The 24,561-nt window shown below is 41.6% G+C and overlaps 1 protein-coding gene across 3 annotated transcripts in view; it reads left to right on the top strand.

The window, feature by feature from the left end:
* Positions 1 to 3,064: 3,064 nt before the first annotated feature.
* Spata18 (spermatogenesis associated 18) overlaps positions 3,065 to 24,561 on the top strand; it is a 48,734-nt gene continuing 27,237 nt past the window's right edge. Inside the window, exons 1-5 of one of the 3 annotated variants that reach the window (XM_048784462.1) lie at positions 3,065 to 3,407; positions 16,404 to 16,509; positions 16,634 to 16,749; positions 18,118 to 18,272; positions 22,557 to 22,652. In XM_048784462.1, the coding sequence (XP_048640419.1) occupies positions 3,321 to 3,407; positions 16,404 to 16,509; positions 16,634 to 16,749; positions 18,118 to 18,272; positions 22,557 to 22,652 (560 nt within the window). In that variant the 5' untranslated portion in view covers positions 3,065 to 3,320. The remainder of the gene's footprint in view (positions 3,408 to 16,403; positions 16,510 to 16,633; positions 16,750 to 18,117; positions 18,273 to 22,556; positions 22,653 to 24,561) is intronic. The other 2 variants (XM_048784461.1, XM_048784463.1) reach the window with 2 other exon arrangements.

Genomic DNA, 24,561 nt, shown 5'->3' on the forward strand with positions numbered 1-24,561 from the left:
TATATATATATATATATATATATATATATATATATATATATATATATATATATAATAGTACCTGTATAATATACATATATCCTAAAATAATCAAATTGATTATTGACCTGTGGCGCTAAACTACTAAGCCATATTCCCAGCCCTTTTGATTTTTTTATTCAGAGACAGAGGCTTGCTACGTTACCTAAGGCCTCACTAAGTTTCTGATGCTTTGAATTTGCAATCTTCCTGCTTCAGCCTCACGAGTCGCTGGGATTACAAGCCTGCACCGCTGTGCCTGACTTGGTTCTATATTTTCTTAAAAATGATTATTAAAGCACCTTTCAACTATATTGTTCTATAATGTTTTTAAAAAGATAAACATATTTTAGAATTGGTACCAGGAAAATGTTTCCATTCAAAGAAGAGGCATGTACTTTAAGAATCAAATAATCATAATCATAAAATTTATTTTTCTTTCTGCCTGGGCTTAATTGAATGAATGCGAAATGAGGTTCAATCTTTCACACAAATTTAGGGAATATTTGCTTTTTCCTTTAAAAAACTTCTAACTGATATTTTCTACAAGTCTTTCACTGTAAGCCATCTCAGATACTTTTTTTAGGAAGTAGTGTGGATGAACAGTTTGTGGAACATTCCCCTTATTTTGAATGGAAGGCCCATTTCTGTTATCAATAAACACAAAGGTCCTTTTATGTACAATGCATGCTCCTGAGTTCCAGGGTAACCAAGATGTACTGCAGGCTTTAAGTACTGCAAGTCTTCAGGCTTTAAGTATCTTGAGGATTTTGAGTCTAGTTGTGGAACTACAGCATATGAGGAGATAAATGACATCAGGTAGCATATTCTAGGGTGATATCAAAATATCGTTCTAAAGTCACTGTAAGTCTAATAATTAAATTAGTAACAAGGACATTTGGTGAAGTCATATTCAGCTTATGGTATCAGGAAAGCAGAGAGACAGAGAGGAGCCATGGGAAGATGTAACCCAAGTCATACCCCAGCTGACCTACTTCTTCCAGTCATGTTCCAGCTGCATAAAGTTATCACCCAGTAATCCATTCAAATGATTAATCCATCAATAGATTAATCTACCAGTGAGGTTACAGCTTTCATAATCTAATCATTTCTCTTCTGAACATATGATTTAAAACATATTCTGTTTTAAGTCACCAGCTTAACCATATTTTGGCTAACATTTTTCTAGGAGTGGTAAAGTTTTTGCTAACTTTTTCTGATAAATATTCATAGTAGCAATTGATGTTCATGGTAAAAGTTTGGAAAACTATAAAGGAGCTAACACCTTGTTTTTGTATTATATAATTTAACACAATATATAATGTAATGTCCTGCTTTTTCACTTAATATTATATAGTGAGAATTTCTAGATATTAAATGTTCCTCAATAAGACTTTTTTATACAATATTTCATTGAATGATCTACTCAAACATCATCCTGTTATTGGAAATTTGGATAATTTCAACCTAGTTTTATTTAATATAATACTGTGATCAAAATTCCTAGTAATACCAATTGTAGAATTTTTTGAGTACTGCCAAACTCTATGCTGAGTACTTTACATGAATTATCTTATTTGGGCTCATAATAACTCTATGAAGTAAGAACTATTGTGTTTTTACAGATGATGAAACAAGGATTACAGGCTAATTAAAGTGCTCAGAGCAAGGAAAAAGGATTTAGCCTCTAATTTATCATAAACAACTGTCCGGGTTCATTTTTTATTATAAGTAAGCAGGAATGCTCAGATTCCTGTTACCTATTGGAATATGCAATTGGTTCCAAATTAAGAAATCTGTTTTTCCTCCATTCCTTTCCTTCTTCCCTGCTCCCACATTTTAGGAAGGAGATGTTTAATGAGTAGGATTTTTTCTTTTTACTTTAGTAATTTTTCTACTGTGACACACACCAACATTTTGTGACACACCCAATTTTGTGGTGTACAAAAACTAGCAGGAATGCAGACTCCAGAAACGAACCTTTCATTTTCATTATTGAACATTAAAACCACTGCAATTAAAAGGAATAAAAACAAGAGGTGGTGCAAATTCTGAATTTTATGGTAATCTGATATACACAATGTTCAATTTCCTCTCAAGTACCTAAAGAAATGAAACCGAGTTTAAAGTTGTTAGCTTCACCTCCATGATTTAATGGACAGGTGATTTGCAATCAGCACATCATTTGATAGTATATAAAACAAGAGATTGCTTCTAACATGTTAATGGTTGAAATGATTTAATTTAATAGTTCAAACTACAACTCACTGTGGCTGAATGCATTCTTTTGAAATTGTGACAGATCGCGGTGGGAACTTTTACTAAGTCTCATTTAAGGAATTCATAATTAAATGAAGCTGTAATGGCACAATCGAATATGCTCGCACATACTACCAAATCCTATCCAAACCTGAGGGATCGGTTCTAATTTGTGAACCTCCTAGTGCCATCAACTTGGACACCCACCCTGTGGGCTAAAAAAATAAAGCAAAATATAGAAGTTTTAGTTCCAGTGAGTTTCCTACAGGCAAATCCCAAGAGGCTGCAGATGCATGAAAGATTTGAGAGGAGAAAGAATAAAGCAAGGGCCAAAGAAGTGATTTCCTGAAACTCTAAAAAAAAAAAAAAAAAGTCCATGGAGGGTTAACTTTTGCTTGGCACGTGTTGTCACCCAGAGTCTGGCGTGCGGAGGAGGGTTCCTGCCACCTCAATCAGCACTGCCATCGGTCTGGACCCATCGAGGGGTCGCACCGCCTCGGTTCGGATCTCGGAGCCTTCCAGTTCCCTGCCCGATCCCGAATCCGGGTGGCTTTGGCCCTCCTCGCCCTCGCCCCACTGCACCAAAAGCAGCAACAAAGCAGGAGCAGGAGGAAAAGCAGCCTCAGGAGCAGCGGCGTGGCGCATAGTGGCTGAGTCCAGAGGCCGGGCGCTGCAGGGCGGGGCGGGGTGGCAAGAGCGTTGCCCCGACGCGGCGTCCCTGGCAGCCGCCCGCCCACGTCAAGTTTTGTTTAATAATCGCCAGGGTATATAAATGGCTGGGGCTCGCGGGCGGCGGCGGGGGAACCAGGAGGGCGCGCCGGGCAGCGGATGAGGCGCGACAGCTGCGGCCCAGGGCACCCCCCCTGGCATCCCGAACCCTGCCCGGTCAGACCCGAAGGGGAGGACGGAAACACCAGCTGCTATCCGAGCCCCCCTGGAAGATATCAACCCTCCCGCTACACCACGCGGCGGTCCTACGGAGGCCACTGCTTCCGCCCCTCCACGTCTGTCTCCCATAGCCGAGCCGCGTGGAAAAGCCAGCGATGGCGGAAAACCTGAGGAGGCTGGTCTCGAACGAAACTTTACGACTGTTGCAGGACGGGATAGACTCCTGGGCGAAAGAGTACAACGTGAGTCGGGGTGGGACGCCCCCGGGACTCGCCCCGCGGTAGATCCCCGCCCATTCCTCGCGGGGCTTTTCTGGGACAGGCGTCGGTGAGATCGCTTTGCAAAGTCCCGGTGTTTGTGACTCCTAACGGGAACCTGGGCCTTGAGCTGGGATGGCGGGAAGGAAGGGAACGTGTTCTCCGGTGCCATTTGGAGGCGCTGGGGTGGCGCTTCCTGCAGAGCGCGGGATTCCGCGGCGACCGGGCTGTTGGCGGAGCACCTTACCTAGAGCGGTAACCAAGGACGCCGGCGACCTTAGCAACTGGAAAATCAGTGCCAGGTCCTACTTGATCCTCTCCTGTTCGCCCCCAGCCAGTGGAATCCACGTTGCCCTCCACCCCAACCCGAATTATGTTTTAGTACACTCTCCTGCCTTTTCGCAAGTCTCCTACTCTGAAGATATCCAGACGCACCAGAATGAATTTTTATAAATATATACCTAGGAGTCATTGCTCAGAAATTAGAGAAACGGACACCAGGTTAACATTTGCGTGCTGATTAATGTGGCAATTGAGGCCAGAGTTTCCAGAACAAAGCAGATTTCAGGAGGGCTTTTGTAAGAAGCCAATATTCTCTCATCAAATCCATGCACTGTTCAAATCTCATTAATCCCTACTTCCACCCTGGCTCCCTGTATTCAACCCCACCTTGCCCCCCATCCCCAAAATAGAATTAAGAGTGCTGGAAACACCTTACATTCGGGTTCTGTCTGCCTTAAATAGGAGGTTCCCCTCTTACATAGCAAGTAGAACTATCAGGCAGAAAAAAGATGCTAACTGGAATTTAAGGTAAGTAGAGGGTGAAGAATGGTTTGGAAATCTGCTGGTCCCTGTGAATTCAGTCTTTAGAGTGGTGAGGGGAAGCTAGTTGAAATGGTTTTAATGAGAACAGAGAAACAGTTTGCTACCAAGACAGAAAACTGTAACAAACAATGGCACTTCTCAGTACTTACAGGATATTTCTAAAACAATAATTTAATTTGTTCCACCAAATGCTAGTGCCATTTGTGTTAAGCACTGTGAAAAAAAATGCTTTTTAAAATTTCAGAGTTAAGGCCACAGGGCAATGAAAAAGGGTAAATACGTACACTAGGATTTGTTACTCTCAAATTTCTGAGACTAGGTAGCAAGCAGTTACTTTAAAAAGTGGTGGAGAGAACCCAGGTCCTTTGTGATTAAAAAAAAAAAAAAGAGGTGATTTTTATTTTTTCTGAATTCTTGGTGAAGGAATGTCCAGTGCTGGTTCTTTAAAAGGGAGCAAAGAGAGAACCTACTAGACACTAGAAGGAAAAGTTCTAGTTGTTCTCTGAGTCACCCTCCACTTCAGAAGCCCTGATTAATTAAAGGGTGAACCAGGAAACCCAAGGGACTCCTGAGAAGGCAGAGCTCAGAAAGAATCTGATCTAAATGAAAAAAACAAACATACAAACAACAAAAAAACAACAACTGTGAGATGAGGAATGGAACTTTATATATCATCTAGTCCAATCCTTTCCATGGTACAGATCAAGCACCCTAACCCAGATACATTAAGTAAACTGCCCCTGGGTTATTCGGCAAGTTCTATTCAAAGCCTTTTTTTCTGCCTGATGGCTCTACTTGCTATGTAAGGAGGGGAACCTCCTATTTAAGGCAGACAGACCCCAGATGTAAGGTGTTTCCAGCACTCTGAATTCTATTTTGGGGATGGGGGACAAGGTGGGGTTGATTACAGGATGCCAGAGTGGAAGTAGGGATTAATGAGATTTGAACAGTGCATGGATTTGATGATAGAATATTGGCTTCTTATAAAAGTCCTCCTGAAATCTGCTTTGTTGTGGAAACTCTGGCCTCAATTGCCACACTAATCATTTCATCTCTTACTCATGTGCTGATGAATTGAGTATCTGTGTTTGGGGCTTGTTCTCATCTGAGATCTCACTTCTTTGATTGTCCATGGACATTTTAAATGGTGAGTACTATTGTCATGTTGAAATCAAATCAGCCTAAAATTGAATTTAGCTTCTCCCACACCCCACACACAGATCTCCTTCCTAACTTAGTCTTCATTATGGTGCACTCTGAATCCTTTTCACCATCAGGTTCTGTTGGTCCAGCCTCAGAATTCATACAGACTCTGAACACTTTTCACCTCCTCCATTGCTACCACCCTGGACTATTGCAAAAACAGTAACCCAAAGTGATTCTTCTGAATGTTAAGTCAGATCAGGTTACTTTTCTTTGTCAAGACTCTTCAAACTTCCTATTTCACTTGGAATAAAAGCTCAGTTCTAATGGACTTTGAAGTTCTACACAATTGTGGAGCAACTATTAGGTGCTAAGCATTGTTCTAAGTGTTGGGAAATATGTTCTCTACAACCCATATACAGACATACTGATAAAAGGGGGTACTACTGTATATGTTATTAGACAGTAAATTCTTTAAACATGTAATTTTCTGCTTTACAGTCGTGTGTGTGTGTGTGTGTGTGTGTGTGTGTGTATAATTTGCCTTTTAATCTTATGACAACTAAGTTTTCTGGGCCCAGGGAAAAACTACTTGCCTTTGTGTGTGTGTGTGTGTGTGTGTGTGTGTGTGTGTATGTGTGTGTGTACTGGGGATTGAACTCAGGGGAACTCAACCACTGAGCCACATCCTCTTTTTTGTATTTTATTTAGAGACAGGGCCTCACTGAGTTGCTTAGGGCCTTACTGTTACTGAGGCTGGCTTTGAACTTGCGATCCTCCTGTCTCAGCTTCCCAAGCTGAGTGTGATTATAGGTGTGCGACATCGCGCCCAATCTACTTGCTTATTTTAAAAATATTTGCAGAGAAAGGGGTATTTTTCAACCTCCTTAAGAGAAGCAAATATTAAAAACAGCAGCAAACATTTCTGACTCATTTTCTTTTAGTCACTGTGGTTGTATTGCCTTCGAGTAAGCCCCATTTTAAATGTTTGAGGTTTATGCCTTTAAAATTTGACTTCCCCTGAAGTTCATGGACAGCTGGGTTTGAACCATGTGACTTTTGGAAGTTGTTTTCTTCCTTTGTAGTTGAGTGAGCCTTTATGGTGATAGGTCATAGAGAATTCCTTCTTGTTCACCAAGAACTGAACCAGTTATCAAAAGCCTAATATTCAACAAATGGTGATTAAAAATGGTTACTCAGTGGGTTACACACTATTTACAATTTTTACAGTGTACCTTTATAAATATTTTTTTTCAGAGCTTGTGGTGTGCTTATTAATGCTGGTTGCTGGTAATAACAATATGAACTGCATCATTTTTTTATGAACACAATACCTTTATTTTTATTTATTTATTTTTTATGTGGTTCTGAGGATTGAACCTAGTGCCTCACATGCACTAGGCAAGCTGTCTATCTCCGAGTGCTAGGCAAGTGCTCTATCATTCTACAACCCAGCCCAGTGAGCTGCATCTTAACAATGAACCTCCATCTGATGAAGAGGAGGAAGGAGTGGAGACAGCATGTACAGAGGCAGGGAAAACTGAAGAAGCTGACAATGGGGTGTGTGTGCTGTGATTGGTTCAAAACAGGACGGAAGTGAGGTGAGGCTAAGTAGGAGGAGAGTTGGGGTCAGATGATAAAGCGCCCTAGGGAGAAGCTAAAAGTGTAATGCAGGAAGAGAGAAATTTGAGTCAGATTTAGGAAATGTTCTCATTGTCCCATGGTGGAGAAATTCAAAACTCTAGGGAAAGTAGATGGGGTTGGGTAATACTTTAGGCAAGACATTGTATGAATCAACCTCTCATAAACTTGCTTAGCACATTTAGTGAACAAGATCATTCCAAGAATGGTCCTTAGGGATACTGCAAGAGTATAGCGCCCAAATACCCCCAATTTATCGTGCAACATCTGTATGTTTTATTGACAAACAGCAAAAATCTGAAATCACCTTCTATGCAGAACTAAATTCCAATTCCCTAATTACTTCATGGAAATGTTAGCATGAGAAGAGAAATTCCCTTACCAAGTTAGCAGCTTCTGGGGTAAGTCAGCTCTGGATGGAAACTCTCCTCCCTCTGAGATGCTTTTGTTTTCCTTCGGATCCCTTTGGATTAGGGAGTTTTTAAGCTGTGTTAGATGCTCTGAGATTTGTTATTTCAAAAAATTTCCCCCATTATAGTAGCAAATGTAATACTTAACTGTATCTTTGGTAACCCCAACCCCAAGATAGGATTGATGAGATTTCTTAAAGTAAAATAATAGTCACCAAGACAGTACAGTCTAGAAATCTTGCATTATTTAATGTGTGAGTGGAGCTGTAGGAAAGGACTGGAAGTACAAGACTTCCATCCACATTAGTCTCGTTTGTGTGATTGACATCTACAGGAAGAGGGGGAAAGAGCATTATTAAACATCCACATATAAAAAGGAGATATTATTTGAGATTTGCCTTCTGTTTGGTTTAGAATAAACTTTGTGGTTGAAATAAGAGATCTATGCCAAAATATGCCTGATTCCTAGTACAAAGGTTGTTGTCCGTTGCTATGGTCTGTACAAACATACTCCCTGCCTGCCTTCACCCTCCTCTTTGGGAGACATACTTCTACATTCTTGAGGAGTCAATCTGATTAATAAATTTCTAGAGAAGCATTTTCTTCAATTTAAGATGCTTATCTGTTTCCTGGCCAGACCACGCCTCAGTGATGAATAGCCCCCCAAATCTCAGTGTCCAAGTAGAAGAGAGATTTTTCCTTCTTCTTTCATGTGGTCTGATGGCAGGTCTCTGAGGGTTATGTTTTTAAAACTTGGCTTCCCCTGAAGTTCAGAGACAGCTCCATCACTGGCTTAGCTTCAGCACCCTCTGCCTAGTGGTGACAGCATCCTATTATGTGACCTCAAGGGGCTGCAGGGAAGAGCAGTGGAAACTTGCACCATTCTTAAGTGATGCACACCACCTCTATTTGTCATCCCTTAACCAGAGGTGCGGCCAGGCAACATTTGATGATGCAGATATGTTCTGAGAAATGCCTGACTAGGTGATTTTTGTGGTTGTGCAAACACAATAGGTTACTAGGCTGTTTAATCCCATGGGACCACCATCTTGTAAGTAGCCTGTGGTCGACTGAAACAGCATATTATGCCACATGTGATTATAGTCACATTTTATAGCATGTGACTGTAGTTATGTGGCCCCAATCTAATTGTAAAGAAATGTGAGAAAGCACGCAGCATATTGAATTGGCGCTGCCTTTTCTGTCATGTTTCTAATGATCAACTTATTGCAAAATAAATTGATGAGGGACTAAGGCAGAACGTTTTATTTTTTAACAGAGACTGTCAACTTTTTAATTTGACTTTTCTTATTTTCTCCTGAGACAAACTTTTTAATGTAAGCATTTCAAGTTTAATATTTAAGGAGAATAAATAAGTCCAATAGGACTATTCGCTGCCCCTGGCTGGGTAGTGGTGTCATAATCCCCTTAGTTGACCAAGTCAGAATCCTGGCCCCTCCTTCTCCATCCCACTTCACAAATGGGTTCATTTAATCCCTGAGGATTCTGCCTGATAAATAGTTCTCAAATATCTCCCCCTTTCCCCCTTGAGCCTCCTATCCACCTCCCCACACCTTTGGTACCAGGGATTGAACCCAGAGGCGCTTAACCACCAAGTCACATCCCCAACCCTTTTTAAAATGTTTTTGTTTTAAAACCTCACTAGGTTGCTGAAGCTGGCTTTAAATTTGCAATCTTTCTGCCTCAGCCTCCCACACCAAGCTCCTCTTATTTTAAGCTTCCGTTATTTCTTACATATGTGGGAAAACGAGCTTCTAGGATGTGTACAGGATAGATCTCAAGAGAACTTCATTGCAAAACAAACAAACAATAACATCAGCAAACTCCCAGGCATAACAGCTTCATGCAAGGCGGAGAATTCTGCTCCAACAAAACTGAATGCTTTTACAGTCATCATGTTTACAAAAGGAGGCAGGGAGCCCATAACTGTTGTATAGAGTGTTTAAAAGAAACATTTTCTTTTATGTTAATAAGGGTGGGGTTACATTCCTGAATAACTTTCTCCTTTTTATTTCCTCTCACTTTCTTATCTACACAAAGTCACTTGAATTTGTTTGGTCCCACTTGATGAAGTTCACTTCTATAAAATGACATATTCCTATTGATCTTCCTGCCTTTCTGCATGCCTACTTCCAGTCAACATTGATTCAGGTCTCCAAGGAATCATTTTTGTGGCTCTTCTTGCCCATATTGGAAGTTCTCAACACAGGCAAGACAACTATCCTCTAGGGCCATGTTTTAAAAACTTAACCACAGTGGTCAGTACATTTTATTTCACCGCATAACACACATAAACTGTTGTATTTATACAGTCAAAAGCCACAAAACTACATTAGACTGCAGGTACAACTGGTGGTCCCCTACAACTTAATGAGCTGAAGAATTCCTACTACCCAGTGATATCATGGCCCATTGATCTGGTAAGCACATCACATTAATCACATGTTTGTGGAGATACTTGTTAAGAAAACTTATTGCCCTGTTAGTTGAATGGAAAACCAGAGTTTGAGAAAAAAACTTGATGCTCTGCTTCTGCTTGTGGGTGGGGTCTGCTTGAGTGGCAGGGCTCTGCAGCCAAGAAAGCCATTTAATGTTAGCAGCTAATGACAGCGGGGGATGCCTGCTGGCATCAGATCTCTGAGGGTTGCAGCTGGCAAAGCTGGATTCTTCTCCACTACTAAAATGTGTTGCGGCTTTTAATGGCAGACTACGGCCTCCAGTGTCAGAGCAGACCCCAGCAGCTCACCACCAAATTCTTTCTGGGTCCTTGTCTTGCAAATTCGAAGAATGAAATCCACGGATGATAATGGAAGGCAAGAATGAAAGGAGTAGGATTTATTCAAGTGAAAAGAAAAGAGAACTCCTGCAAGGCGAGAGGGGACCTGACAGGGGTTGCCACTTAAATGTATTTGTCTAGGGGCTTATATAGCAACTGGGTAGGGGTCTTGATAAGTATCTTTGCTAATCAGGCCTTGGAAAAGTACCAACTCTTTTGGACAAAAATCTATGCTAATACATGACACTGGAAAAGTACCAGCTGTATTGGTTTAGTCCATGACTTTCTAATTGGCTCTGCCCTTTTAGACCTTGAATTTGAACTTTCCTGTAACCTCTCTTAGGGTCTGCCCCACTTTTGTTTTTACTGCTATTCTGGGACAAAGGTTTAGCTGCAATGCTTAGAAAATTTCTACAAGTTGACCTTATGGAGGAGCTTTTACATTAAAAAAAAAACTTTAATTGGGATCCATTAACTATCCTATATTATTCAGTAGCACACACAATTATGTATAGAATACATTTGATAGTAATAATAAATTACTGTACTTTTTAACATTAGTTTGGAGTGTACTCCTACTTATAAAAACAGTTTACCATTAAACTGTTTGCTGTGATATTCCAGCAACATCCTCAGACACCCTACTTACCGTGACTCTTGATTGCATTGACATGACTATGTAGGTTTGTGTGAGTGTACCCTAAGATTTTCCCACAATGATGAAATTGCCTAACAACACAGGTCTCAGAACATATCACCATTGTTAAATGACTGAAAACAAGTTACATGAACAATTCTTACTTTTATTAATTATGATGTATTTTATTTTACTATTTTATGATTTGGTAGTCATCAACTGAGGCTCACTAAACTGACTTCACTACTCACTAATTTTGTGATGCTCAATCTTGGTTGAACATGGGAAACATCTGGCAAGTTCTTAAAATAACCAAGGCCCAGTTCCCACACTGGAGCAGTGAAAGCAGAATTTCTAGTGTGGTGGCCCCTCCCCAGGTTCCTCAGATGAAGACCTTCCTGTATCATCTTGGCTCCTTACTACATCTTTTGAGTCTGGACTCTGAAATCTGGACTTAGTTTTATGACAACATGCATTTATTTGTGTTTATCTTAAACTATGCATTCCTTGAGGGCGAAAAACTATTTCATTCAACCATTGTGTCCCTAGCATCTAGCACCAGCAGGTCCCCCCATAAAGATTGGTGGAGAACATAAGTACCTGAGTGAAGCAGAGAAGAAACTGTGCCTTCTACTTCTTGAAGCCACTTTCTTCCCTGGCTTCCTAGTTCTTTTTCATTTTTCTTGCTGATTGTCATCTACTTCCTGTTTTTGTTTTATTTTTCATTCACTGGCCCTTCTTCCTCAACCCACTTCTGATATAGCAAGATGGCCCTGCAGCCTGCCCTCATCCCTCTTCCCACCACACTCCTCCCTGGTGATCTCAATGCATGTGGCTTCCACTTTCTCCCATCTGCAGAGGGCTTCCAAGCCCACATCTTCAACTCCCACCTTTCACATGAGTTCCAGCCCTATCTTGCATCTGCTTTTGGTAAAGCGTCTGGGGGAGAGCTAGATTCTAATGCTGGAGGCTGCAGGAATGGGTATAGGTCCCTGTTCAACCACGGTCTCTTCAAAATACTTCATTTTGTTTTCCTGCATTGGTAAACTCGGGTTGATGATGGCATTCAATTTGTAAGGTTGTTTTGAGGATTTGATGAAACAGTGTATATAAAGCTTTGTGTTCAGTGCCTGGCTGGCATAGAGTAAGTGCTCAATAATTGTTAGATACTATTACTAGACATTTCCATCTGAGGGTCTTATGGCCTCCTGAACTATCCAAACCCAAATGTAGTCTCAGCCCTCTCCTACCTCTGTTTCTAAACCTCCTGACCTCCAAGGTAATGCTGGAATCAGAGGGACCTTGACTGACCCAGGTGTATCGTGGGCCTGGGAAAGCCCTTTAGCAGACCTTTGTTATGTCCATAGCCTTCCGTATCTCTTGGCCAGATGGTTACATCTGCCTACCTCTCCTCCAGACTTGCTCTCTAACACAAACTCTGTGTGGTCTGTTCCTGCAGAAGTACTTTTGTAAAATGCCAAGCAAATCCTGTCTTTCCCCATCACCCTTCCACGCTTGCCTCAGAGATCTTCCAAGGACAGGACAAAGCCCAGAACCCTTCATGTGGCAAGTCATGGCTTTCAGATTTGGTCTTTGGACCCTGAACTCACTTTTCCCTAGTGTTTCTGCTTCTTATCTTTGGTACTTGCTGTTTCTCCTTTTTGAAGTGCCCTTCCCTCTTCCCCTGACCCCTCGCAGAGCTTGTTGTGTCTGCAGTTCACTGTCCACACAAAGCCCTAACCTACTCTAATGGTTATTTACTCCCTGCGTGCTTCTCATTCTCCATCCCGCTTCCAAAGCTGGTGAACTCAGTGATAGTAGACAACTTCTTTTTCTTTTTTAAATGTAAATTTATCACTGCAACTGCCAATCCTGGGACTTAACATGTAATAGGAACTCAATGATTTATGAGTGAATGAACCTGGAGGGACTAGGCTTTTTTTTTTTAGGGACTAGGCTTTTTTTTTGAGTTCCAAAAAGTTCATGTCTTTGTTCTATTTATCTTAGTAGAATAATGTGACCTTCTTATGGCTTGAATATCCTGTGCAGGGCTTTGTGTAAGAAGCTGAGGCATGTTGTGACAGGTCTTTGGGAACAGGAGAATTGTGACATAGTATATTGTGTTCTGTGATTTAAGTTGTGTATGCAAACACATTTGACAAACATTCCTCTGGGTGCCCATTATGCACAGGCCCTGGGCAAAGCAGTAAGAGCAGATCATAATGACACTACAATCCTGCTTCTAATTTAACTGAGTCTTTCCTTTATGCTAAGCTCTGTGCCTAAGTTAACTGGAGGGATTAACCATCTCCAAAATATCAGGAAATGGAGGCTTCTATCTAAAGGAATTGAGCTAATGAAAGGAATCCAGATTTGAACCAAACCCTGCCCTGTCCCTAAATTCCTGGCACCTTGCCTTGCTGCAAACCACCTCATAGCTTCTGATTATTGAACACCTCCTGACTCTGAGGAGCTAGGCATGTGTTGATTCCATTTAGTTCTTCTAACACTCAGCAAGGCCTTATTGTCCCCATGTGGAAGAGAGAAAATGGGCTCAGAGGATCACAGAGAACTGTGGCAGGTGGCAGAGCTGCGATTCTTGGGGTCTCCTTTGACTCCTCAGCTCATTGTCTATCCTCTTTGCAAATGGCATGATCTAGCCAGAGGGCAAGAGTCTTGTAAGCAGGCCACTGAAGTTCAATGTCATTGTGAGGCATACCACAGCCTAGGCCTGGCGCAGTGAGGAAGAACTGACAGAGCTGCACAGGTTGTGGGGTGCAGAATCCTGATCAGGTCAATAATGTGTCGTTAAATCGTTCCTTCATCAGCATTTGGGCCTTCAATTTTCAGGATACTAGTAACAATAGATGCAGACACAGAAAGAAAGGCAGGCTCATTTTTAGGAAGAACTCAGTCTGTTAGAGAGGAGAGGATGGAAGGACAAGATGAAGAGAAGGAATGACAACAGGAGGAAATAGGCTGCAACAAAGCTAGTTGCCAGGCACAGAAATGAACCCAGAAGCCCCTCAGTTACCAGCCCATCCCATGCCCATTCCTCACCAGTCCCATGAGGCCTTCCAGGGTCAGCCCTGCCAACCTCTCTGACCTATTCTTTTGCCACACTCACCTACTCATAGTCCTCCAGGTTGTCTATGTGTTCCTGCCTCAGGGCCTTTGGCCTTGCTGTGCCCATCGCCTGGCATGCTCTTTCCCTTTTGCTTCACATCCGTGAATCAGTCAGGTTTCAGCTCAAGTGTCCCCTCCTCACAGAGCTCTTCCCTGGTTGTCTTCCCCATTTACTCTTTGTCACACCAGCCATTTCTTGCCAAAGACTAGTTAAAACAAAAATGTCAGTGTAAGTCGGTAGTTAGGAGCATGCGCTCTGGAACCAGTGTTCCGCTCTCAGCTCTGACAGCTCATAGCAGGAGAGCCTCGGGCAAGCTTCTTAACCTCTCTGTGCCTCAGTGTTCTCATCTGAAAATTGGAATGATAATAATAGCATAAGGTATGATTGCGGGGATTAACTGAGATTCGATGAGTAAAGCACTAGTAGTGCCTGGTCTGTGGGGGTGTGTATGAAAATCAAAGAGTGAGTGAGTCATCTAATTTTCACTCATCCATCCAATGCATGCCGAGTTTGAATATATAGACAGGACAGAATGGAGGACTGAGCATACAGGGACAGACAAGTAGTCTCTGTCCTAGAGGGGGCTTCAGCATGTCAGACCATTTCCCTTGTTGGTACAGATAATGAATTTTATTGGTAAACTTCTGCCTAGAGCTACCATTTATCTTCATTCTGGTTACATCCTCCATCTGCTTTGCTTCCTGTTCTGGGACTTGTGGTGCCAATGCTGGATCATGACCTGAGTGACACATAAATATATACAGTTTTACACCCACATGATTTATTTATTGCTTATAATTTTACTTCTTCTTTTTAGTAGTATGTTCAATTAGATGTTTGGCTAATGGTGAAAGGTCAACTCTCACAAAAGAATGACCAAAGCAGAATAATAGCTAAAAGGCTCTCATCCCCCCTCCCCGTCTTCTGTTTTCATTGCTTCGAAGGTTCCATATATACTGGACCTACTACCTCTTCTCCAAGTCTGCCTCATTTCTTCTTGGGCTGGTTTTCACTTCCTCTCAGAAGCCTTCCCTGATTTTCTGAGATGGTGGGCTCCGTAGACCTCGCACTCACTGTGTAGTAAGACTTACTGTTCCACTGCAGGGGAGCTAGGGGAGCTATCTACTTGCCCTCTGGTCAACCTGTGCATCTTTTTGTCTTATTCTTCATTGTATCTTCAATGTAGACACTTTTTTTTTTGCTGTTAAGAATTAGTGTTCTCACCATTTGACCCAGTTATCCCACTCCTCAGTATATACCCAAAGGACTTAAAATCAGCATACTATAGTGATGCAGCCACATCAATGTTTATAGCAGCTCAATTCACAATAGCTAAGCTATGGAACCCACGTAGGTGCCCTTCAATGGGGGAATGGATAAAGAAAATGGAATATTACTCGGCCATAAAGAAGAATGAAATTATGGCATTTGCCAACAAAAGGATAGACCTGGAGGCTACCTTGCTAAGTGAAATAAGTTAATCTCCCCCCAAACCAAAGGCTGAATGTTCTCTCTGATGCTAACACACAATAAGGGTAGGAGAGAAAAGATAGAAGTACTTTGGATTAGACAAAGGGGGATGAAGGGAGGGGAGGGGATTTGGGAATAGGGAAGACAGTGGAACGAATCAGACATAACTTTCCTATGTTCATATATGAATACATTTCCAGTGAAACTCCAATCAGGTATCATACATACATGGAGTATAATTCCACAAGAATGGGAATTATACTCCATGTATGTATGATATGCCAAAATATACTGTACTCCCATGTACATATAAAAAGAACAAATTAAAAAAAGGTTAATTATAAAGTAAGAATTAGTGTTCTCTTTGCAGGTATAATAAAAATTGAATTTACGTATAGGACAAGAGCCATTAAAGCAGATAAATTAGCAATTTGCACTGTGCTACAGAAAGCATGTTCCTTTTATAAGGGGACTTTTTGCAGAATCCACTGAGTAGGATGATGCTATAAAAACAACCTCAAATCTTAGTGGTTTCACACACACACAAAACGACTTTCTTGATTATGTAGTAGTTTGGTGCAAGTGCTCAGTCAGAAGCCTTACAAATCTTGAGAATCCACCATCCCTGATGCCCTTGGGTTCTCTGCTGGCCCTTTTCTGCATTTGACTGGCCAATGGGAATGAGAGAAGAAGATTGCTCAGGAGGTTTTCTTCTTGGCCATGCCTGACCATGGCACACATCACTTTCCAGACCACTAATTGAACTCAGTCTCAGGGCCACACACACTCCTGGGACTCTGGGGCAAATGGTCCCACTGTGTGTCCAGGGGGGGAAAGGGGAACAGGTTTTGGTGCCTGCCCAGCAGTGTCTGTCTGCAGCGGGTTCCAGAGTAAAGGAATCACACTGATTACTGCTGTTTTGACTTTACAGACAAACACATGTGATCAGAATCTAAATTACTGCCTTGAAATCATTGAACAAGTTGCCAGAGTGCAGGGACAGCTCTTTGGAATCCTCACTATTGCAGCCCAAGAAGGTGAGAATGGCCCCCACTTTTCCCTTCCCACTCTCTCTTCTAGTCTCTTTCCATTGTTGGTGTTTGCTGACTGAACTGGTGTGCACTTCGCTTTCTGTCTCTGACCTTGTGCATGTTTTCTTAGGAGGACATAATGATGGTGTGGAAACAATCAAGTCTCGCCTTTTGCCTTGGCTGGAGGCTTCTTTTACTGCTGCTTCCATGGGAAAACCTGTTGACAGCAGGGTTCCCTCTCTACAGGTAGGAATGCTAAAGAATGACCCTTGACTTCCTGAAACAATGCAATAAAACTGAAATTTCTGAGATAATGAGAAAACTTAGCAAAGAGTGTCATAATTTGGGATTACTGGTTTCCATGGGAGAGTGTCAATTCCAACAGCTGGAGACCAGACCAGAATAGAATATGGGCCTTGCTTCATGCATCAATATCATTATGTCTGGGTAAATACAACATCAGTATATGAGTTTGCTTTCCAGGACCACAACAAAATACCTGAGATTGGATAAAATATAAATAAAAGAGTTTGATTTAGCTCCTAAGTTCTGAAGGCTGAAAGTCCAAATAGCACAATGCTGACTCTAGAGGGACCTCCTAGGGGACATATGGCAGGAACATATGTGGGAAACAGAGATCAAATAGAGACAGGAATCCAACATGTGAAGAAGGTCAGGATTGCTCTTTTATAGCAACCATTTCCAAGAACTACATCAGTTCCTTCCGAGGACAGTGCTCTCAATGACCTAAAAGCCATTTAAGGTTCCACATCCCCTCTCACCTTGCCATACTGGGGACCAGCCTTCCAACACATGCACCCTTGGAGGACACACTCAAACCATATTCAAACCACAGTGATCACCAGCTTTACTTTTAAATGTTTAAATGGATAAACATGAATCCCTTTCTAAAACTGAAGCATTTAGAGCAGACTGTTTTAATGCAGGGGTCTTAACTAGACAGAATTCCTGCTTGGAGATCTAGGGTCAGGAAATCTGTCCTGCTCCCATGGCCCTTGGTAGGGTCTGAACATTTATGTCTCAGTTTCCTTATTTAACTGAATTAGGACAATGATTTTACTGACCTAATAATGGGGTCATTGTGAGAATGAAATGCAATAAACATGAAAAACCCTTGCAGAGGTGTGGTGTGTGGTTAAGACTTTAATAGCTATCAGTTGTCATCAGTAATTTTTCTCCCTGAGGATTTTTAAATGCTTCTCAAATTTTTACTCCCTGTGGGTATTACATCCGGTTGTACAGACATCGGATGATGCTTTAAAAGTATTTATTTATCTATTTTTTGTAAATCAAAGTGTAATTTATGTACAGTGAAATCCCAGGTCAGTGAGTTTTGACAAATCCCTTACTAAGAGATGAAGCATTTCCATCACTCCAGAGAGTTTCTTGTGCCACTCCAGGGCAACCACTCTTCTGGTTTCTATGACTCCAGATCAGTTTTGTGTGCTCTAGAACTTGATGCAAATGGAAGCACACATTATGTGTTCTTCTGTGTCTTGACTTTTTTTTTTTTTTTTTGCTCAGCACAGTGTTTTGCAATCCATGTCATTTTGTGTATTCAGACTAATTTTTATTTTTTTGTTATCTTTTCAGGACACATTTGAAAGGGAGAGACTTAAAGGGAGTAGTCCTCGGGACCTTAAAGCAAGTAGTCCTCGGGACCTTAAAGCGAGTAGTCCTGGGGACCTACAACAACTAGACTCTGACTTGAACTCAACCCGTAATCAACTCAACCAGGTTAAAGACGAGTAAGAGGAATGCAAGTTATCTTTCTTCAAAAAGAATTGTTTTCAATTTAACTGTTTAAATTTGAAGGAGAATAATGGCTCATGTGAAATGTGGGCATTTGTAAATAAGTAACATGATTTGCGTGTGTGTGGGCATTTGTAAATAAGTAACATGATTTGTGCAAGTTGGGAGTCAATGTCTGAGTTTGGGGACAAGATACCAATCTGGTCTGTGATCTCTGGTCCCTTGCCTCCATCTGCTGAGCTATTCCTCCTTTGCAGGTCCAGCATCAGCTCAGAGTTATAAATAAGTAAAGATTGTAGATGAAAATCTATCCTTGGGAGGAAAGATTTTTTTGAAAAAGATATAGAAGGGGAAGAGTTAAAGACGATGAAAGATCAGCTAATGAGGAAAAAGAAGAGAATAAAAGACAAAGCAGCTATACTAATGTTCTTTTCAGGGCCTATTGATGCCTGATGGAGAGAGTTAGAGTTTAAAAAATAATATTTTGAAATAATTCTTAGGTATAATAATATATTTTAAAAAGTTAATGGTAGGCAACAACAGATGTCAGAGGCAGGCTCTGGGCAGTCAGGGTAGCAAGCACAGGGAATCACTGCAAAGAAAATTGCAAGTTTGGATTTATTCTTGAGGAAGATAGACAAATATGCATGAAATTGCCTTTGACAGAACTTAACAAAAGTCTGTTAATAAGGTCTTTCCACTCCCATAGTATCGCTCCATTGCTTCTGGGAAGGGAAAGGAAGTCTGTTTTAACCAATTAAGTCTGTGATGATATAGTTGTAGCCCTCTGTGTTGTTCTCATGAGATGTCCTGTCTTCTCTCCCAAATGAAGATATCCCTATTGATGTAGTTTTACTTGATTATAAAAGTAGTACTAATTTCCTCATCAAATGTATACAAGTACCAAAAATGTTACCTCACCTCTGTCAACATGTTGGTATATTTGGCTCCAGACATTTTTCTACGTACTTATGCCTCTACATGCACCTGTGCAATTTTTCACTTGGAATCATAGTCAGCGAGCAGGAGTACAACTGCAGAAGTCAAATTGTACAGCTGTAACATGCAGGGAACATGATTTCTCTGACTCTCTATTTATTTCAACCCATGTCAGCTGATCTTTATATTTGCCTCATCTAGGTCTTTCCTGGTTAAGTATAGTCACTTTTGTGAAAACTTCAGTTAATAGTGAGAACTTCTATTCAGAGGTAGTTTTGCCCTGGCATGGAGCTTCCTTTCCCCTTATCCTTCCTTAGATTGGCATCTAGGGAAAGGATGCTACAGATAAGATCTTTTGCTCATGTACTGTATTCTCAGCCTTAGTGGACTTGGCACTAGTGTCTTGTGCTGAGGGGTCCTGAGTTGTGCTTTGTCTGCTTAGGTTTCCAGGAATAAGAGCCCCTCTAGATGCTTCTAGTTGTGAAGCAGTGTTGAGAGCCACAGCCAAAGGGGCCCCAGCAAACTTCCAGCTGCCAGCAAACTTCCAGCTGCCGGCTGATGATTGGCTCACAGCGGCCCCAGCAACATCTAGCTGATTGGCTCCTCGGCCCCAGCAACATCTAGCTGATTGGCTCCTCTGCGGTGATGCTCATTGGACTGTTTCCCTGCCCTTTCAGACCACGGAGCTGCTCATTGGGGGACTTTTTTTGGCTCCGCCCACGTGACCCAGCCAATCGGCCTCAAGAGCAGGAGGATTGTGGGAGGTGGAGAGAGGCTTGTGTGGGAGAGAGAGGCTTGTGTGGGAGAGAGAGGCTTGTGGAAAGCCGGTGGTGGCAGTTGAGGCTCTGAGGATTTTTCCTGAGAGGCTGTTTTGTTTGGCGTGTGTGGTTCTAAAAATAAAGTTAGTTTCTTTTGACAAGTGGCTCCTGATTGTGCCCAGCCAGACTGCGGCAAAGCAGGACTTCAATACTTTGCTGGTTCTTTTTTATTTTTGGTACTGGGATTGAACCCAGGGGTGATTAACCGCTGAGCTATCCTCAGTCCTTTTGTCATATTTTATTTAGAGATAGGGTCTCACTGAGTTGCTTATGGTCTCCCTAAATTGCTGGCTTTGTGTGATCTATTTGCCTTAGCCTCCTGAGCCGCTGGGATTTCAGGTGTGGACCACTGAGCTCAACCCACCTGTAGTTCTTATTCTGTGTTTTTATTTAAGGTAACTCAAATGTAAGTCTGTTCCCCAAATTCTATGGTAAGCAGCTCCCTCTTCCCTCTCTGATTCTGGCTTCCTTTTCTTCAGTTCCTCAGATGGCCCTTTGCAAGCAGTGTGTCCCAGAGCTGTCTTCTCAAACCGAAGTCTTTGCTGGGTGGGGTCTTACTAACTCCTGAGATGCCTCTCAAGCCATCTTTCCTATTGTCCTGATGCAAAATACTTGGTGGCTTCTGTTTCTCCAGCTCCTCCTCCTCCTCTTCCTTCTTATTCTGAGATGGGGGTCTCTCTGTATTGCCCAGGATAACCTCACTTATTATTCTCCTGCCTCAGAATCCCAAGTAGCTGGGATTACAAGGATGGGCTACTGCACCCAGATTCTTTTCTTAATGGCATTAATCTCTTTAGTACTCTTCTTGGATGCAACTTTAAATGTGCTTTATTTTGGGACAAACTCCAAGTTTTATATCTTTCCACACTGATTTTTGCTTTTGATTCTCACTGTGAATCTGGCTAAAAGCAGCCAGCAATACCCCGACCATTGCCTATATGCTGTGTTGCCTTGAAATTTTCTGCACCACATTAATTAATCCATCACCTTTAAACTCAACTTCCCATAAAGTCTCCGCATGAGCAAAGTGTAGACAAATTCTTTGCCAGAACTGAAACACCCTAGAGTCCTCATTTCCATCTGAAACTTCATGAGCATAGTCTACTCTTCACATTCCTATCAGCATTGTTGTTTTGAGCTTCCACCAGAATCATTCATGAAGTTCTCTTTATGGCATTCTAAGCTTTTTCCAGTCTGCTTCTCCAAATTGATCCAAACTCCTCCTGCAAACGAATTCCAAAGGCTCCTGAACCACACGGTCATGTATAATCATAGCGACCGCCACACTTCTCAGTAGCAATTTTCCATTTTAGTCAGATTTCCATCTCTCTGACAAAATATCTGATGTAAACAACTTAAAGGAGGAAAGATTTATTTTGGTTCATGGTTTCAATCCTTGGCCACTTTGCCCCTGTCCTTTTGGACTTGTGGTGAGGCTGAATATCATGGCAGGCAACATGTGGTGAAGCAGAGCTGCTCACATTATGGCAGTCAGGAAGCAAAAAAAGAGAGAGAGGGAGAAAAGGGATCAGGGTCCATCTTTAAAGACACTGCTCCAATGATCTGTTTCCTCCAACTAGGCCCAACTTCTCAATAGTGCCATCATCTGGGGACCAAGACTTCAACACACAAGCTTTGGCGGGGGGACACTTAAGATCCAAACCACAGCAGAATCCCAGGTCTCATTTCCCATTCTTCTTTCACCTGTGTTTTCTTAGCCTCCGGATTACTGTGATGAAAGAGTTTGCCTGTTCCAGGGAGGCAGATCAGAGAAGTCTGGGACCCATGATTATCTCATGGTTCCCAGGGCAACTTCACTGAGAACCACTGATCTTTGTCCATGGTCATCCATCCCACTTCCACTTATTTTTAAATTTAGATAGGCCTAAAAAAAGAGAGTATATTATTATGATTTGCTTACAGTGAAGAGAATCCTTGAAACTAACAACAAAAACTCAGGAAAATTGTGCACAATAAGTGGCAGACATCAGAAGCAGAAAGACCTGAAATACTTGTAGTCTGATGTGATTGTGGAGGACTTTCGTAGTGGGCAATAAGCTTTTTATATTATGAAGTTTGGGAAAAATAAGGCAAATGCAGCTCTACAGTGCAAAGTAACAGGAATAGGTATTGGTATATTGAAGAAAAATGGAGATTTTATAGAGAGACAACCTGGGGATTGGGTATAAATAGAGTAGATGAATTAGGAAGAGGCGAAGGAGGAATTGAATGAGTTCCTTCATCCTTTACATTTTAACATTAATAATTATCACACAGTCTTTAAAGTAGCTCTGACCTTCCTTTGTGTTTGACCTTGAGCTAAGGGTGCTGGCATGTTTTTGTGTCCATGTCCACCATAATATCTGCAATATTATCTGACTGAGTGCAGATGTCTTATAATTTGATTTTTGTTTTCATTGAATTTATATCATATGACAAAGGTCTCCAAGAGAACCTAGGCCTTGATTTGGAAAGTCTGCTGATTTTAGAAAATCTGTCTTTAGTTACTGATTTCTCTTACAGTCTTGCTGAAACTGGAAAGTCTCTCGAAGAAACCAAGAACAGATCTGCCATATCCCTTTTGGCTGCAGAGGAGGAAATAAATCAGCTAAAAAAGCAGTAAGAAAAATGATAGGATTATTGCAGCCTGCCGATTAATCATTGACTCAAGTTTTTTTTTTTTTTTTTCATTTTATTGTGGTGGTCAACAATTACAAATTTCTTGATCATATCATATTCGACACTTTTGATTCAAGTGGGTTATGAACTCCCATCCTTCACCCCATACACAGATTGCTAGATCACATCAGTTACACATCCATTGATTACAATTGCCATCCTAGTGTCTGTTGTGCTCCGCTGCCTTTCCCATCCTCCACCCTCCCCCCTCCCCACCTCTCCCCTCCCCTCCCCTCCTCTCTCTCTACCCCCTCCACTGTATAACCCTGAGGGTCTCCTTCCATTACCATGCAATTTCCCTTCTCTCTCCCTTTCCCTCCCACCTCTCATCCCTGTTAAATGTTAATCTTCTTCTCCTGCTCTTCGTCCCTACTCTGTTCTTAGTTACTCTCCTTATATCAAAGAAGACATTTGGCATTTGTTTTTTAGGGATTGGCTAGCTTCACTTAGCATAATCTGCTCTAATGCCATCCATTTCCCTGTAAATTCTATGATTTTGTCATTTTTTAATGCAGAGTAATACTCCATTGTGTATAAATGCCACATTTTTTTTATCCATTCGTCTATTGAAGGGCATCTAGGTTGGTTCCACAGTCTTGCTATTGTGAATTGTGCTGCTATGAACATCGATGTAGCAGTGTCCCTGTAGCATGCTCTTTTTAGGTCTTTAGGGAATAGACCAAGAAGGGGAATAGCTGGGTCAAATGGTGGCTCCATTCCCAGCTTTCCAAGAAATCTCCATACTGCTTTCCAAATTGGCTGCACCAATTTGCAGTCCCACCAGCAATGTACAAGTGTACCCTTTTCCCCACATCCTCGCCAGCACTTGTTGTTGTTTGACTTCATAATGGCTGCCAATCTTACTGGAGTGAGATGGTATCTTAGGGTGGTTTTGATTTGCATTTCTCTGACAGCTAGAGATGGTGAGCATTTTTTCATGTACTTGTTGATTGACTGTATGTCCTCCTCTGAGAAGTGTCTGTTCAGGTCCTTGGCCCATTTGTTGATTGGGTTGTTTGTTCTCTTATTGTCTAATTTTTTGAGTTCTTTGTATACTCTGGATATTAGGGCTCTATCTGAAGTGTGAGGAGTAAAGATTTGTTCCCAGGGTGTAGGCTCCCTATTTACCTCTCTTATTGTTTCTTTTGCTGAGAAAAAACTTTTTAGTTTGAGTAAGTCCCATTTGTTGATTCTAGTTATTAACTTTTGTGCTATGGGTGTCCTATTGAGGAATTTGGAGCCCGACCCCACAGTATGTAGATCGTAGCCAACTTTTTCTTCTATCAGACGGCGTGTCTCTGATTTGATATCAAGCTCCTTGATCCATTTTGAATTAACTTTTGTGCATGGCGAGAGAAAGGGATTCAGTTTCATTTTGTTGCATATGGATTTCCAGTTTTCCCAGCACCATTTGTTGAAGATGCTATCCTTCCTCCATTGCATGCTTTTAGCCCCTTTATCAAATATAAGATAGTTGTAGTTTTGTGGATTGGTTTCTGTGTCCTCTATTCTGTACCATTGGTCCACCCGCCTGTTTTGGTACCAGTACCATGCTGTTTTTGTTACTATTGCTCTGTAGTATAGTTTGAAGTCTGGTATCGCTATACCGCCTGATTCACACTTCCTGCTTAGCATTGTTTTTGCTATTCTGGGTCTTTTATTTTTCCATATGAATTTCATGATTGCTTTCTCTATTTCTACAAGAAATGCCGTTGGGATTTTGATTGGCATTGCATTAAACCTATAGAGAACTTTTGGTAATATCGCCATTTTGATGATGTTAGTTCTGCCTATCCATGAACAGGGTATATTTTTCCATCTTCTAAGATCTTCTTCTATTTCTCTCTTT

Source organism: Marmota marmota, unplaced genomic scaffold, assembly GCF_001458135.2.
Source record: "Marmota marmota marmota unplaced genomic scaffold, marMar, whole genome shotgun sequence".
NCBI lineage: Eukaryota > Metazoa > Chordata > Mammalia > Rodentia > Sciuridae > Marmota > Marmota marmota.